Source organism: Podarcis melisellensis, assembly GCF_964234715.1.
Source record: "Podarcis melisellensis genome assembly, chromosome: 13".
Taxonomy (NCBI): Eukaryota; Metazoa; Chordata; class Lepidosauria; order Squamata; family Lacertidae; genus Podarcis; species Podarcis melisellensis.
This window is the reverse complement of record NC_138545.1, coordinates 1,553,998-1,571,078: the sequence shown is the minus strand read 5'-3', so window position 1 is coordinate 1,571,078 and position 17,081 is coordinate 1,553,998. Positions and strand designations below refer to the sequence as shown.

Below are 17,081 nucleotides of genomic sequence, written 5' to 3'. Positions count from 1 at the left end.
GAAGGTACCACTAGCTACCACTGGGCTTAAGGACTCACCACCAACTCCAGAATGGAAAGGCACCCACAACTCCCTTGGGGTGATTTCCCTTGGCAACAGAGTGTGTGTGTTGGGGAAATCACAGAACTGGAAGGGAACCCCAAAGGTCATCTTGTCCAACCCCTTCGATGCAGGAACCACACAGCTAAAGCATCCCTGGCAGATGCCCCCCCCACATCTGTTTAACCTCCCCCAAAGGGAGAGCCTGCCACCTTCTGTGCCACTGCCAAACAGCTCTTGCCAGATGGCACTGCCAGGAAGTTATTCTCAAGGTTGTGTTGGAAATCTCCTTGCCATTTGAACCCATTGCTTCAGACCCTGCCCTCTGGGCAGAGGTCACTGCCAGGCCCCTCTGCCCTGCACCCCACATTTAGGCATGACCCCCAATTCTGCATTGGTTGGGAGGGGTCTCCTCTGTTTTCCACCCCCTCGTTACGCACCTATAGATCTATAAAGGTGCTTAATGATAGATATAATGGTCTTATTTTCGGCACCCACAACGTTGCAGGAGGCCCTGCGAGGCTGCAGGGAACAGCCAAGGTTTTGCAGGAGGATAAAGGATTTTTAGAAGGTCTGCGGTTCGAATCCCCACGACAGGGTGAGCTCCCATTGCTCGGTCCCTGCTCCTGCCCACCTAGCAGTTCAAAAGCACGTCAAAGTGCAAGTAGATCAATAGGTACCGCTCCAGCAGGAGGGTAAATGGCATTTCCGTGTGCTGCTCTAGTTCACCAGAAGCGGCTTAGTCATGCTGGCCTCATGACCCGGAAGCTGTACGCCGGCTCCCTTGGCCAGTAAAGCAAGATGAGCACTGCAACCCCAGAGTCAGTCACGACTGGACCTAATGGTCAGGGGTCCCTTTACCTTTAATGGATTTTTAAAGGGTGAAATGCTAAGAGAAGTGTGTTTTGGGGGGAGTGTTACCCCAGAAGAGTGAAGAAAGGCCCCGATCTCCCCCCCCACCATTCCTCTCAGCCCACCAGTCGCTTACCTTCCTTCCCAGCCTCTTCAAATGCAATACAAAATATAAAGGGGGGGGGTCCTTGAGCTGCCCACAGCTGAGAGACGTTCTGGACCTCAGCAAGTGGGCTACGGATCTCACTGCTCAGAAAGAGACTGGGGTCCCTCCTTCCAGGAGAGAGGCTTAGGGCCCTCGTATCTATGGGACTGTCTCTCCTGGTCTGCCCCGCAGAGGACCTTAAGGTCCATGAAGAACCATAGTTTAGAGGACCCTAAGGAAGTCAGACTATCCTCCCCCAGGGCCAGGGCCTTCTCAGTGGTGGCTCCGACCTGGTGGAATGCTCTGTCCCAGGAGACCAGGGCCCTGCAGGATTTAACCTCCTTCCGCAGGGCCTGTAAGATAGAGCTATTCTGCCTGGCCTTTAATTTGAATTCCGCCTTTTATTCCTCTTCCTCCCCTTTTTATGAAGATTGCCTGCTCTGAGACCCCACAGCTAATTCTCCCCTGGTCTCCTCGCTGGCCCAAGTAGGACTAATTCAGCCAGCTAGCCCTGGTGATCATCTAATGTTTATTGGATGGATTTCCCCCCCCAAATTGATTTTTGAATTCTGAATTTACTGTTATTCACGTTTTATACTGTATTTTATGCTGTTTTTTGTTGCTTTAATTGTTTTAAATTTGTTATTAGCCGCCCTGAGCTGAGTTCCCCTTGCAGGGTTGTCCCACCACTAGGGACCTAGACTGGACTTTCTATGGAGCTGACCAGCCTCACTGCTTCCTTGTGAGTAAACCACAACTCTGGTGTTGTGTATAGGCAAGGATTGGTCCAGTTTTGGAACCACAGAGCCCTGGTGTGTTTTGTGTTCTGATCTGATCTGACTTGCCTGCTTTTCCTATACTCCAGTTATTTTGAATAAAGTTTCCTAATTTGACCACCGGAGTGTGTGTGTGAAACCTTGGTTTTTTTTAGGATCCGTCACATGCCCAGACGCTTGGAGTTCCTGCTACTGGGAGTTTAGGATCAGAGCTAAGAGGCCAGGACGCTCTTCTGAGATCTGGGAGAGACATGGGGAGCATCGGCTGCCCTTACTCTCCGAGTAACGTACAAGGGAACTGGGAAATGCAGAGGGTGTTGGCCTGAGAGTCCCGGGGTCTTAGCGGGTTTAGCGGGGTCTGCGAAGGAAACGAGCAAGTTGCCTTGATCCCGGACTAGGGTAAGGGAGCTGGCCTTGCTTCTCCCAGCAATTCGCGGATCAGAACTGCTTTACTGCCTCTGCTCTGTACACCTGGAGGAGCGTCTCCACCCCCATCGTCCAGCCTGGACACAAGAGGTCCAGCGCAGAGGGCCTTCTGGCGGTTCCCTCCCTGCGAGAAGTGAAGTTACAGGGAATCAGGCAGAGGGCCTTCTCGGTGGTGGCACCCACCCTGTGGAACACCCTCCCATCAGATGTCAAGGAAATGAACAACTAACTTTTAGAAGACACCAGAAGGCAGCCCTGTAGAGGGAAGTTTTAAATGTGAGATGTTTTATTATTGTGTTTTTATACCTTTTGGAAGCCACCCAGAGCAGCTGGGGCAACGTAATGTTATTCTAAATGTAAGAAAAGCTTGCCAGGTCGGGTCTCTGGCCCATTTGGTCTAATATCCTGTTCTGACAGGGGCCAATCTCTCCTCCTGTGGTTCCTGGAAACTGATATTCAGAAGCCTTGCTGCACAGGCACAGCACAGCCTGTTAGAATTCCTAGAATCATAGAGTTGGAAGAGACCACCAGGGCCATGGAGTCCAACCCCCTGCCAATCAGGAAACCCCATCAGAGCACTCCTGACATATGGCTGTCAAGCCTCTGCTTAAAGACCTCCAAAGAAGGAGACTCCACCACACTCCTTGGCAGCAAATTCCACTGTCAAACAGCTCTTACTGTCAGGAAGTTCTTCCTAATGTTCAGGTGGAATCTTCTTTCTTGTAGTTTGGATCCATTGCTCCGTGTCCGCTTCTCTGGAGCAGCAGAAAACAACCTTTCTCCCTCCTCTATGTGACATCCTTTTCTATATTTGAACGTGGCTATCATATCACCCCTTCACCTCCTCTTCTCCAGGCTAAACATGCCCAGCTCCCTTAGCCGTTCCTCATAAGGCATCGTTTCCAGGCCTTTGACCATTTTGGTTGCCCTCCTCTGGACACGTTCCAGTTTGTCCGTGTCCTTCTTGAACTGTGGTGCCCAGAACTGGACACAGTACTCCAGGTGAGGTCTGACCAGAGCAGAATACAGTGGCACTATTACTTCCCTTGATCGAGATGCTATACTCCTATTGATGCAGCCCAGAATTGCATTGGCTTTTTTAGCTGCCGCGTCACACTGTTGGCTCATGTCAAGTTTGTGGTCAACCAAGACTCCTAGATCCTTTTCACATGTACTGCTCTCAAGCCAGGTGTCACCCATCTTGTATTTGTGCCTCTCATTTTTTTTTGCCCAAGTGCTCTGTGATTGCAGTCATGGGATTGTTCCACAAGCCGTGACAGTATATGTTTTGCTCCACCGAGTGGGAAGTGACGGAGACAGGATGTTTGTGTTCCTGTGTTCTGTGAAATGGGACTATTGTCCTTTTTCTCTCTGCTGTCGGATGCTAGAGAGAGAGGGAGCCATGTTGCAGGGCTCCGTGTGGGTTTAGATGTAAATAAAGTAGATTAGCCAAAATGCTGAGGTTTCATGCTGAGCCAAGGACTGGAGATCGCCCGGCTTACCAGCCGGTGGGCTGGAGACAGCTGGGGGCTTGCAAATTGCCCCCGTTCCCTTGGAAGCATCCCAAGAGCCACTTCCAGGTTCCTACTGGGTGCAAGATAGAGAGACCTGGGCGCCCTGGGAAAAGAGAGACAGCCACGCGAGGAGGACTCACAGATTTTGGTTCTTTTATTAAACAGATGTCGTCTTCATCATCATCATCATCATCCCAAGGCCACCGCTGATTGCTGGAGGGCGGGGTGGGGGGGGGGCTGCTCCCTTCACCCACACTGGGGTCCGGGAGGGTTATATACAAACGCAAGCGAAAATACACAAGAAACCAAAGGAGGGGGGGCGGGGAGAGGGTTGCGCAAGGGGATCTGGCCTTGTGGCCCCCGCCTCTCTCCAGCAGCCGGCCGTCAGCGGCCCCCATGGGAAGCCCCAAACCCAGTGAGGAATCAAGAGGGGTGGGGGCAGCAAAGACAGGCTGTTTGCTTCTGCTAAGGGAAGAAGCAAACTTCACTTCCTGTCTCCCCCACAACACCCTGGGAAGGAAAAAGCTGCCTTGAAGAGGCCTTGCAGGGTTTGGGGTGGGGGGGAGACACTGCCAAGCCCCCCCCAGCTTCCTGCTCCCCCTTCCCAATCCACTAACCACCCTGATTAGGTGGGCCCAGTTAAAGTGCTTTGTTAGTTAATTACTTAATTGCCATTACAAAAAGGAATAATTAAAGCAAAATATACACAGCTTCCCCCCCATGGGTGGCTGGGGGGCAGGAGAGAATTCTGATATACATCCAACACACGTCCCATGGCTGGCTGGTCGGGGGGGGGGGCGGGTCAGGAGGGAGGGGCCAGCGGTTTTGCCCCCCGAAACTTACTGGTGAGCCAGGATGGGGGGGGGCAACCTCATTCTCAGTCCCTTATCACTTCCCCCACGGATATGAGAGAGAGAGAGAGAGAGAGAGAGAGAGAGGGTGGGGGGGACGCCAGCAGGAGATGCTTGCCACGTGCTGCAAGATATTTTTTTTTGGGGGGGGGTGAGTTTCACAAAGCCAAAGAGGCCTGCCTGCAAAGGACATGAGGGAAATGGCTCAGAATGGGAGAATATCCACACTTCCTCCTCCTCTTCTCTCCCCCCTCCCCTCCGCAAAAGTGGCCCCCAGCTACTCCCCACACCCTGTCCCTATAAGCTGTGGGGAGCTGCAGCTTTCCCTCCTCCTCTGATTGGAAGATAGGAAAGGGGGGGGACGGACGGGACTCCCAGCTGCTTTTATTTACATGATTTGGCTTTGATAATAAAACCCTGCCCCAGAGGCCGTTCCACGCCCCCCCCATCCTTTTTGGGACACTGAAATACTGCTGAATTCTGGGATGAGGAGGGGGGGGGGGAATTTAGGCATTGCTCTCCATGCCCCTCCCCAACCGCCCTGAAGTGGGACCACCACGAGAGGCAGCAAGGGATGGCTGTCTTTTTTAGGACTGGACCCTTCCCAGCCCAGCCATGACCCGACGTCTTTCCTATCAGAAACAGAAGAGTTAAATGGGGGCGCCGAGGCCCCCCCAGGGCAGCCGAGAGGAGGGGAGGGCAGGACTGAGAAGTGAACCGCCAAGGCATCGCTGTCACTTTCACGGGATGGTCTTCTCTGGGCCGTCTTGAGCTCAGGCGGGGCATCTGACAAGACCCTTCTCCTCCTCCTTCTCCCCCTCCCTCCGCCACGGAGTGGGGCAAGCAGGAGGGGCGGGATGGGGCGAGCCCCCCCTGCCCTCACCAGTTCATGATGCAGTTCCTGTTCAGGGTCATGAAGTAGACCTGGCTGCTGCCCCCAGAGCGAACGGAGGCGAAGAAGACCTGCAGGGAGGGATGAAGGAGGACGTGAAGGAAGAGCAGTCAGTCAGTGGGGGTCAGGAATCACCCCCCCCCTCCCAGTGGCCATGCTAGCTGGCTCTGATGACTGATGCAGCAGAGAGGAAGAGGAGATTGGCAGGGGTTAAGCCACGAGTGCCCCCTCCTCTCCGGGTATCTCTTCCACCCTGCTGGCAGCAGCAAATGTAGAGCGAGCTGGGATGGCGCAGTTGTGCTTTGAGACAATAAAACGCTCCCAGCTCAAGTGGCGTCTGGCAGGGCTCGATCCAGGAGGCGTGACTCGCACCCACCTTGTCGTTGCGCTCGCACAGGAACTTCAGGCGCTGTGCCCGCTTGTGCATGAAGACGCCGTCCAGGTGCCCCGTCTCTACCGAGCGGATCTCAATGGCTTTCTCGCCCCAACCCATGATCTGATTGGAGCAGATATAAGCTGAGGGGCAGGAGGAGAGAAAGGGGGACACGTGAGGCTTCCTCGTTGAGCACGGGGTGGGTGGGTGTGTGCCAAGCCCACAAGGAAGACAGGAAGCGGCTGCAGCTCAGCAACGGGTCCCGAATGCAACTCTGTCACGAGATGCCCCGGGGGCCAGGAGGGTCTCTGCCCAGCACCAGCTGTCCTGCCAGCTGCAGCCCCTTTGGGGCCCAGGAGACACGGCCACCACCCTCTGGCAGCTTCCAGATTAGAATACAGTGGTACCTCAGGTTACATAAACTTCAGGTTACATACGCTTCAGGTTACAGACTCCGCTAACCCAGAAATAGTACCTTGGGTTAAGAACTTTGCTTCGGGATGAGAACAGAAATCACGCAGCAGCAGCAGGAGGCCCCATTAGCTAAAGTGGTGCTTCAGGTTAAGAACAGTTTCAGGTTAAGAACGGACCTCCGCAACGAATTAAGTACTTAACCCGAGGTACCACTGTACTGAAACACACTCGGCATGGGGCTGAAGATGGCTCAGAAACACACCAGTCACCTTATTGCTTTTATATACAGTGGATGCTCGGGTTGCAAACGTGCCGCATCTGTTTGCAACCTGCAGCGCCGTGTCTGCGCGGGTCGCGATTCAGCACATACACAAAGCACAATCCAGCGCTTCTGCACATGCATGGGTGCTGAAACCCGGAAGTAACCCGTTCCAGTACTTCTGGGTTTGGCGCGTCCGTAGCCCGAAAATGCGCAACCTGAGGCGCCTGTAACCCGAGGTATGACAGTACTGTATTGATCTACTGCCCAGATTCGTCTTTCAACATCAGGGGAAAAACTAAGCATGAGGGAGAAGAGCTGTTTGACAAAGGATCAAAGGCCTTTGGGAGTTTGGGGACTCCAGATACCTTGGAGTTTTTATAGCAGAGGCTGGATTACTATCTGTCAGGAATGCTTCAGCTGCCGTTCTTTAATAATAATAATAAATTTTATTTATACCCCACCCTCCCCAGCCGAGACTGGGCTCAGGGCGGCTAACACCAGGCATAAAAACGATTGATTAAAATACAACTTAAAAACAAGATTAAAATACAACATTAAAATGCAGCCTCATTTCAGTAGAAACTCAAATCAAAAACTTTTTGGCGATGAAAATTTTTGGGAATGAAAAACTTTTTGGGGCTGGACTAGATGACTCTGGGGGTCCCCTTCCAGTGCTACAATTCCCTGGTTCTGTGAGGCTGCTGCGGGAGACTGACTTTGGGACATTCGGCAAGGAAAGGTGCCCCACACCGCACAGAGCTGCAACACTCCCCCCGTTGCATCGCAGCCCCCTCAGCGTCTCGACTGAAGGCCCCCCACCCTGAGTGCCCCCTGCTGCTCCAGGCTTACCGACAGAGGTGGGCATCTCCCCCCACTGCAGCACAACGTCCTTGATGATGCGCCCGTAGGTGTTGACGTAGACGCCCTCGTCTTCGTAGCAAAGGAGCATCTCCATCCCTTCGGTGTTGGTCAGGAAGATGATGGCATGGGGGGTGACCTGCGACTGGATCTGGGGAGGGAGAAGGAGAAGAGGAGGAGGAGAAGGAAGGCTTAAACGAGGCCCACCAACCAACCCCCCACAGCCTGCTCCCCCCTTTCGCCCGCTGGCCAGGCTTACATGTACGGGTATATAGATGTCGTAGTTGTTTCCTGAGTCCACGTCGATGGCGTGGAAGCCGGCGCAGGATCCGTAGATCACTTTGAGCCGCTGGCCCTCCTCCACCGTCAGCTCCACCAGCAGCGGCCGGTGAGGCAAGTCAGCAAAAGACTGGAAGACAAAGCAGGGGGAGGCAGGAAGGGTTGTTTCGTGGGGGGGGGCGCTTCTGGCCACGAGGAGCCACCCAGGACCCCTTCCAATGCCACAAAAGGGGGTGGATGCTGCACCTATTAGGGGTCCTTCAGCGGTCACCCCTTCACTGCACCCAGGGGCTGGGCTAGATGGCCCCTGGGTGCCCCTTCCAACTCGGACGCTCTCCTCCCAGTCACCAAATCAGCCCCCTCTCCCCTGATCCTTCCAGCCAAGCCACACTTCTGTGAGGCTCCCGCTGCTATCAAAACCCACTCCCCACGCTGATAATCAGGGGCCCTGCTGTGCAGATTTCGGGGTGTCCAGCAGAGCCCCAAAGCCCCCCCTCCCCGATTCCAGCCTCCCCAGTACCTTGAAGGCCATGAATTTGTGGTAGGGCTTGGGGGCCCAGGCATAGACTTCCACTGAGTTCTTGAGTGCAATGACCAGGAACTTGATCCGCTCGTATTTCACTGAGGGAAAAGAACCAGGAAGAGGGGGGTGGGAAATGTTAGGTCTGGGCCCCACACCTTCCCTTCAAAACCTGGGGCAGTTCCAGGCTCAAAGGGCTTGCCGTGCTGGGTTCAAGAATGACAGGGCGGGTTTGGCCATGAGAGATGGATCGTTGGACTGTGGAACTCCCTCCCACAAGAGGCAGTGATGGCTGCCAACCAAGATCATCACCATCATCATCATCATTTTTAATTTGTATACCGTCTTTCTATCTTACAATACTCAAGCCGGTTTACAAGCGTACATCTTATAACAATCTAATGAAATTAAAAAATGTGATAATAAAACAACTTTAAAATAGCAACCTACATCAAAAAGAAAACTAACATTCAATGATCACTAGAATAGTATTAAATAATAATAATAACATAGAAAAGTTAAACAGAAATCCACTTAAAGATGGCTTTAAAAGAGGATGGGACAAATTTGACAATTTAATACTTCCCGGGGCAGAAGGCTTCTGGGCTGAATTGTCAACATGTCTGCTCCCTGGGGTGTGGTCTGGTGGGGTCTCCTGGCCCCGACCGCTCAGCCCGGGTCCCGCACCCCACTTACCCACGCGGTAGTGGACACAGCCCTCCATGTCCCCCACGGTGGTCCAGCCTTGCTTCTTCTCCACTTCCGGGTCGTTGTGCAAAATTTTGTTCCGCAGCCAGGAGAGGTAGTAGACGCGAAGCTTGTTCCTCTTCCCTAACGGGGGGGGGGGGGGGGGCGGGGAGAGAGAGAACCAAGGATCCTTTATTCACAGGTCAGGGGAGGGAAAAGGGGGAACAGGGGTGTTGGGGAGTGTGTGGTTTCCTGCAGGACGTGTGTGTGCAAGAGATTCCTGTGGCCCACAATTCCAGAGCCCTCTCCTTGGGCAGGGCTGGGCTTCCATGCCAAGGTGCCAAAGGGAGGCCCATGGCAGAGAGTCAAGTCTTTATCGCCAAAGTTAACACTGATGAGCCGCTTCCACAGCTCTTTTCCGGGTCCAGAAGCTATAGAGTAAAAAGGTAAAGGGACCCCTGATCATTAGGTCCAGTCGTGGCCAACTCTGGGGTTGCAGTGCTCATCTCGCTTTACTGGCTGAGGGAGCCGGCGTACAGCTTCCGGGTCATGTGGCCAGCAGGACTAAGCCGCTTCTGGCGAACCAGAGCAGCGCATGGAAACGCCGTTGACCTTCCCGCCGGAGCAGTACCTATTTATCTACTTACACTGGTGTGCTTTCGAACTGCTAGGTGGGCAGGAGCAGGGACTGAGCAACGGGAGCTCACCTCGTCACAGGGATTCGAACCACTGACCTTCTGATCAGCAAGTCCTAGACTCTGTGGTTTAACCCACAGCGCCACCCACGTCCCTCAAGAGCTATAGAGTAGTTGCCACCATAAAATGCATTTCCCTGCAACACACGCAGCCAGAAACTGTGCCTGCGTGGAAACGTCCTCTGCTCCTCCCTTTTCAATCCCCTCCTGGTTCCGGGAGACAGCAAGGAATGGGTGGGGAAGCCCCTGGGCCCTTTCCTTTTGGGGCCTGCCTCTTCCTCCTCTATTTCCACCCCATTCTGTACCCCCCCCAGCTCTGAAGCTTCTCCTGCCTCTGACTCCTGCCTGCTGGCCGGGGCAGCTCCCCACAAATCGCTGGCCCCCTCTTCCCAGTCAGACTCCAGCCCCCTTTCCCCTGGGGTGCACCCTCCGCAGCGTCTCTGACATCCTGTAGCCCCTGTAGGAGTGCAGATATCCAGAGTGTGGGGGTCAGGTGGGATTGCTATGAGGAATTATAAACTATGAAGCAAGCCACTGTGTCTGCGATGAACGCGTTGCGTTGACTGGGTTTGATTCATTGACAATAATTTCTGATCAAATCCCATAAGCCGCTGCATCTCTGTCCTATTTCTCTGTCTGACAGGCATGTAGAAGCATTCTAAACACAGGCCAGTTGCTTCATCAGGCATCCTGGGTCATAAAGATGATAGTTAGCTTTGATGTAAATGCTGTCGTTTGTTAATCTTTAGATAGATCTCAAGGGCCAGGAAGATAGTTCACAAGATGGTAAATTCTCTTTCCTTGTCATCCTTCCGTCCTCTCCTGTTTATGACCTCCAGAGTTTCCTAAAAGCATTCCTCTTTGCTTCCTCTTTTATTTACTCTGAACTCCATATGCATGCTCAGAGTAGTCTTTGTAGTTAAAAGAATTTCTTCTGATCTGACTTTGTCCCACGTGGGGGTTTTGAAATGCTGAGAGGAAATCTGATTGGTTCTTACAAACACTGTGTAAAAAGTTCTTTTGTGAATAAAACGACCTGGGCCGAGGGGTGGACAGGATAATTATTATTGGCACCACTCCCAGACTCTTGCTGATCAAGCCTTATGTGTATTCTATTAATTAGAGTCCAATCCTTCCTTGTTTTGGGAACACTACAAGCCCCCTCTCCCTCTGGGACTCCAGGCTTCTTCTCCCTGAACCTTGCTGTGCGCCCATATCAAGAAGTACAGAAGTGGCGGAAATGACTGGCAGAATCCGAGACCAGGGAGAAGAGTCGGTGGAAGAAGACTGGAAAAAGTTTAAAGACTATTTACAGAAATACTGTAAAATTAATGAATGTTAGAAAAATGTTGGAATGAAGGTATATGGCTTTAGTAGAAATGTTATAAGGAACTAAGTACAAATAGATTATTAGTGTATTAAAGGGAAGAACAAGGTTAGAATATGTTAAGATAATTACAGGACAGAAAACAGAGGAAGATGGAAAGGAATTGCTGAAACAATTAACAGAAGTGGAATACAAAAAGGGAGGTGTGAGGAGGTCGTGGAAACAAGTGAATGAAAGATAAGATATTGAAATTGTTTGCTGTGTCTTAAATTGTTTTTGTTTTGTTTTGTTAGTTTAATGTCTTAGTGTTAGTGTTATGTAGTGTTTTTGTTTTTGTATGGTACTGTATTGTCTTGTTTAACTTTTTTTTTCTTTTGTAGTGTTTAAACTGCTGGGAAAGTAATAAATATTATTAAAAAAAAGAAGTACAGGGCTGCGGGGGACTTATGGGGAGGCCCTAATGGGCCAAGGCCGGTCCCAGTCCTCACCCGAGATGGTGGTCAGGAGGTTGAGCCCTTCCAGGACGTCCATCTGCTGGAAGCGGCGCCGGTTGATGAGGGTGTAGACCTTGCCTTGCCCACTCCGGTCCAGGAGCATCAGCCCGTTCTCGGTCCCCACCAGCAAGTTGACCCCTAGAGCGTGGGCACCGAGGCAGAGGGTGAGGGAGAGGCCGGGGGGATGGGGAGGGGCAGCCGTGCCCTGGCCCACCCAAGGGTCCCTGCCTCCTCACCCCACAGGGCGGCGCACAGGATCTCCGAGTTGAAACGCTTCTTGTACTTGCGGATCTCGGGGGTGTCGCTGTGGGGCCGCGTGTTGGTGGGGTTCACGTTGACCACAGAGCCCTTCCGCGCCTCCAGCTGCAGCTGCTCCAGCCGCCCCGGGTCAAACGCTTTGCGGGTGGAAAGAGAGAGGAATCACACAGGTCAAGCCTTCCTAGTTTGCTCCGGGGGTGGGGGAGTGGGAGGGGGGAGCTGAGCTGCCTGAGGGTCTCCTTCGCTGGAAGGTGGCAGCCTCTTCTCAAGAGAGCCTTGACGAATGTCTGTCATGGATTCTTGAGCTGCGCTTTCTGCACTGCAGCGGGTTGGGCTAGATGACCACTGGGGTGCCTTCCAGCTCTACGATTCTACGTGAGGACTAGCGTAAGCTCCCTGCCCTACCTGGAGATGCTGTCTTTGGAGACTGAACTTGGGACCTTCCATAAATGGATTTTGTTACCAAATGATTCAAAAACCCTTTATGCACCTTGGTCTTCTCATCCCATAAATATGCAGGCCATCCAAATCTGTTGTCATGAGCCTCAAGGTCCAAAATATCTGTATTTTTTTACAGTTATCCACTCCTGCAGCCTGCAGGGACAGGATGCTTCATAATATAATTTCAAACCTGGCAGGGAAAATCCACCTCTTTCTTTTGTGTCTGTAGTAATTTATACTTAACGCTTGGTTCCTTCCCCTGCCAGGTAAACCTAGAAACATCTTTTTGCCATTGTCTGAAGTGTCCCGCTCCACTGACTATGGGTACTGTTTGAAATAAACATTTCTGGGCCCGCGACATGGATCTGTCTGTTTTTTTAACGACAACTCTGTGCAGCACAGGCTTTCGTATGGCAGGAAGCAGGCCAAGGGAAACCCCTCTCCTCCCCTCCCCATCTCCCCTCCCTGCAAGGTCTCACCAGTGATGGGGATGGTGTCGCCCCCTCCAGGCGAGCTGTGGTAGATGCCCAAGTCCACAAACATCGTGAAGGAGCTCTTTCCGGGAGCCTTGACCAGCCCCCTTGACTGGTACTGCAATTGAGGGGGGAGAGGGGCGCAGTGAGAGAGAGACAGAAGCAGGTTAGGGGACAATATCCAATGCCTGGAGGAGGGAGGGTTCCAATGCCAGGCCCCTGCACTGCCCCAACAAGCTCAAACGCCCAAGGACCATAAATTTATTATTATTCCCCAAACTCACGTCGGTGGCCGTGTCCTTGGCCGGTGAGGAGGAACCGTTGCTGCTGCTCTTGGCCTCGGTGGGCGAGTGGCTGGGCTGGACCACGTCCGGCAGGTTGGTGTAGCCGTTGCTGTCGCTGTGCAGGAGGCCCCGCTCCTCCTCGGGGGTCTGCGAGAGGAGGGGAAGAGGGGTGTCAAGACAGCGGGGATGGAGAAATTGAGCCCTTCAGCACCATCGGTGGTGGGGAGGGTCTTGCAGCCCCCGTGGTGCTCAGAGTACGACACACACACAAACAGGCCTGGTAGGTGCAGAGTTTGGTGTCTTGTTTGGAGTGCTGAGCCTCCTGCCGCCCCCCACCCTTAAATCATCCTCACCATCACCCAGCAAGCTTCTAACCCCCCCACGGTGGTGGAGACCAGCTGCGGACATAACCCCTTCGCCCAGGCTTTTGACACGTGAGGCGTGATATTTTGGGACCCACCTTATTCTTATGGCCTCAAGCTGTTTTAAATGCAGTGGTGCCCCGCAAGACGAATGCCTCGCAAAACAAAAAACGTGCAAGACGAAAGGGTTTTTCAGTTTTTGCGTCGCTTCGCAAGACGAATTTCCCTATGGGCTTGCTTCACAAGACAAAAACATCTTGCGAGTTTGTTCGCTTTTTTCCTAAAGCCGCTTGAAGAGGTGCAGTTGCGACGGACCGTGCTTCGCAAGACGAGAAACATCGCAAGACGAAAAGACTCGCGGAACGAATTAATTTTGTCTTGCGAGGCACCACTGTATTGTGCCAGAGATTATTCATGTAGGCTACAACTGCCGCCAGAATCTTAGTAGCCCCAAAATGGAAAACTCAGGAAATACCAACATTAGTGGAGTGGCAGACAAAAATGGTCGAATACGTGGAATCAGCAAAACTGACCCACAGGATCCGTAACCAAGAGGAAACAAAGTCCAGACGTGAGTGGAGTAAATATGTAATAATTGCAGAAGTTTAAAGGCTGTGGTAGGATTAAAATAAATCTTATGATGTGAATAGGAAGTTATTAAGAATATGCGGGAAATGAAAGATTAATATGAAAACCTGTTGAAGGGAGGAAGGCTATGCTCAACAGAGCACTGAGAAAATAAGTGTACATAGGATTGTAGAACTTCAGTGTATTTATTTTGTGTTAAAGAAAACTAAAAAAAAAAGCATTTTAAAAAATATATTGTGCTTTAACGCATCACCCTTGCCCTGGAGTCTTAGGGCATGTCACAAATGAGTAAATATAAAAGCCTCAGGACCCAAAGTAAGACGCTCCTCTCCTGCAGAGTCCTTATCATAGAACTGAAGTTGGAATGGAAGGGAGGGGGCCAAGGGTCATCTAGCCCAGCCCCCAGCAGTACAGGGTCAAACCGGGCCCTCTATTCAAATGGCAGCACCTCCTGCTTTAAGCTGTGGAGAAAAGGAGGGCAAGGGGCCCTGTGGGGTGAGGAGGGAGGAGGTGGCATTCCTTCCTCTGGCTCCGAGGGCTGGACTAGATGGCCCTTGGAGTCCCCCTCCAGTGATTTTTTCCTTAAAAAAATGTTTAGAGGTACTCTCCTTTTCCAACTCATACTGCCCCTTAATGAGGCCAAACTTAAGATACCCAAAATGTTTAGGGGTATGCATCCCCCCCGAGGAAAAAAGTGCTGGTTCCTTTCCAGCTTTATAATTCCATGACCTCAGAAGGCGGTGGACTCTCTTCATTGGCGGTTTTTAAGCAGAGGTTGGATAGTTGTCTCCCATGGATGCTTTAGCTGAGATTCCTGCATTGCAAGGGGTTGGGCTTGTCAGGAGTTCAGCCTACACACGAGTAGGACCCTGGTAGAGACACGTGCCCGCCTGGCATGTTCCCTCCCTCCTGGTCGATTGTTCGGGAGCCTCAAAAGCTTTCTTCAGCCCAAACATCACAGCGACCAATGCCAACAGACACCAGCACACTTAGGGATCCGCAGAGTTTGCCCAGTTTGCATAACAAACCTCAGCAACTCAGCATTTTGGCTAATCTACAGTGGTGCCCCGCAAGACAAACGCCTTGCAAGACGGAAAATCCGCTAGACGAAAGGGTTTTCCGTTTTGGAGGCGCTTCGCAAAACGAATTTCCCTATGGGGTTGCTTCGCAAGACGAAAAAATATTGCGAGTCCCCGCGGTTTCCCCCCGCTTCCCCCCCTTTTCCTAAGCCGCTAAGCCGCTTAACAGCTGATCCACTGATAAGCCGCTTAACAGCTGATCGCTAGAAGCCGCTAGACCGCTGTAGCGCTAATCCGCTAAGCTGTCAATGGGCTTGCTTCGCAAGACGAAAAAACTGCTAGACAAAGAGAATCGCGGAACGGATTCTTTTCGTCTTGCGAGGCACCCTGTACTTTATTTACATATAAACACACACGAAGCACTGCAACATGGCTCCCTCTCTCTCTAGCATCAGAGAGTAAAGAGAGAAAGAACAAAGGACAATAGTCCCACTTTATGGAACACAGGAACACAAACACCCTGTCTCCGTCACTTCCCACGCGGTGGAGTCAAAACATACGTGAAAGACAACAATCCCATGACTGCAGTCACGGAGCAGGAATTCTAACAGGGCTAGATGATTTTAGGACTTTTGTACCCCCAGGAAGCAGTTTCTGTAGCTCCCAGCCAGAAGATGGAGAGGCCAGGGGAGGGATCACCCCTCCACACACACACACACACAAACAGGACGGAGGCTGCAAAGCGTGATTCTCACCCGCTGCACCAGCATGGTGCCCTCGCCATAGGAGCTCTCTGAACCGCCACTGCCGCCCGTCAGATCCTCCACGTCATGCACCACCATGGTGCTCACGGAGTCCGTGTCGCCGTCTCTGCCAGAGGGAGGGAGGGAGAGAGGGGAGGTCAGAAGGCACATGGAAGCAGCCACATTAATCCTGCCTCCTTCTCCTCACTCCCGCCCAGAGACCACAAAGTCTGGAAGCACGCCCAACTAGAAAGGGAAGAGGACAAAGGAAAGTCGCCCCCCCCCAATAACACTAGAACCTGCGAGGGTTCAGTGAAGCTGAATATAAAAAAGGAGAAAAAGTCCTTCACACTGAACAGATTCAAACTATGGAACTCCCTGCTGCAGACTGAACTTGAACACATCAGACTGATTCATGGAGTAATAATAATAATAATAATAATAATAATAATAATAATAATAATATTATTATTTATACCCTGCCCTTCCTGGTTCAAAAACCGGGCTCAGGGCAGCTAACAAAATCTAAAATACTTTAAAACACTTAATTATGAATGCAGCATAAAATGCAGTATAAAAACATGAATAACAGTAAAATTCAAAAATCAATTAGATAATCCCCAGGGCTAGCTGGCTGAATTGGTCCTACTTGGGCCAGCGAGGAGACCAGGGGAGAATTAGCTGTGGGGTCTCAGAGCGGGTGACCTTCATAAAAGGGGAGGGGGAGGGAAGGGAAATAAAAGATCAGGCTGAATTCAAATTAAAGGCCAGGCGGAAGGAGGTTAAATCCTGCAGGGCCCTGGTCTCATGGGACAGAGCATCCCACCAGGTCGGAGCCACCACTGAGAAGGCCCTGGCCCTGGGGGAGGACAGTCTGACTTCCTTAGGGCCCGGGTCCTCTGAACTATGATTATTCATGGACCTTAAAATCCTTGGCTCTACTTCCACGGATGGAAGCTGGTTCTGAATGCTGGGCGCCGCTGCTCTTGCACTCGGATCCTGCTTACAAGTATCCCATATTGGGCATCTGGCTGTGGGAACAGGATGCTGGCCTGGGCGGGTTATGGGGCTGATCCAGCAGGTGCTCTTCTCGTGCACCTTCGGCCTCTCTGAAAGACCCTTGGAGAGACTCACAAGGAGGAAGAGCGCTGCCACTGGACACAGGCCCTGCTTGGGGGCTCCCTTCCCCCTGGGTGCACAGGACGGGGGCCCTTTGGTCCTGATCCTCCTGCCACCACGGGGCTCCCCTGACCTCCTTGCGTGCACCCAGGCGCTCCCCAAAAGTGCCAGCGTGTTCATGGCCCCTGGCCTCACCTGGTCCCCGGAGTGTCTGCCGTGGGCTCGGAGCGCTCCCCTTCTCCTTCCTCCTCCTCCTCCTCGTCCTCCTCGCTCGAGTCCATCTCCTCGCTGGAGGAGGAGTAGTCCATGGCCTTCTTGAGGGGCTTAGGGGCCGCCTCCTCCAGGCGGTCCTTGGGCAGCACAAAGTTCTGCGGAGAGGAGAGGTAGGGG

At 52.3% G+C, this 17,081-nt stretch overlaps 1 protein-coding gene across 8 annotated transcripts in view; it reads right to left on the bottom strand.

The window, feature by feature from the left end:
• Positions 1 to 3,888: 3,888 nt before the first annotated feature.
• The window catches only part of MINK1 (misshapen like kinase 1), a 57,449-nt gene continuing 44,256 nt past the window's right edge, over positions 3,889 to 17,081 (bottom strand). For all 8 annotated transcript variants that reach the window (XM_081886692.1, XM_081886693.1, XM_081886695.1 and 5 more), the window contains 12 exons: positions 16,887 to 17,059; positions 15,585 to 15,699; positions 12,861 to 13,007; positions 12,583 to 12,694; positions 11,641 to 11,799; positions 11,399 to 11,542; positions 8,898 to 9,032; positions 8,202 to 8,302; positions 7,662 to 7,811; positions 7,394 to 7,553; positions 5,872 to 6,011; positions 3,889 to 5,566 (listed from right to left, as the gene is read on the bottom strand). In XM_081886692.1, the coding sequence (XP_081742818.1) occupies positions 5,483 to 5,566; positions 5,872 to 6,011; positions 7,394 to 7,553; positions 7,662 to 7,811; positions 8,202 to 8,302; positions 8,898 to 9,032; positions 11,399 to 11,542; positions 11,641 to 11,799; positions 12,583 to 12,694; positions 12,861 to 13,007; positions 15,585 to 15,699; positions 16,887 to 17,059 (1,620 nt within the window). In that variant the 3' untranslated portion in view covers positions 3,889 to 5,482. The remainder of the gene's footprint in view (positions 5,567 to 5,871; positions 6,012 to 7,393; positions 7,554 to 7,661; positions 7,812 to 8,201; positions 8,303 to 8,897; positions 9,033 to 11,398; positions 11,543 to 11,640; positions 11,800 to 12,582; positions 12,695 to 12,860; positions 13,008 to 15,584; positions 15,700 to 16,886; positions 17,060 to 17,081) is intronic.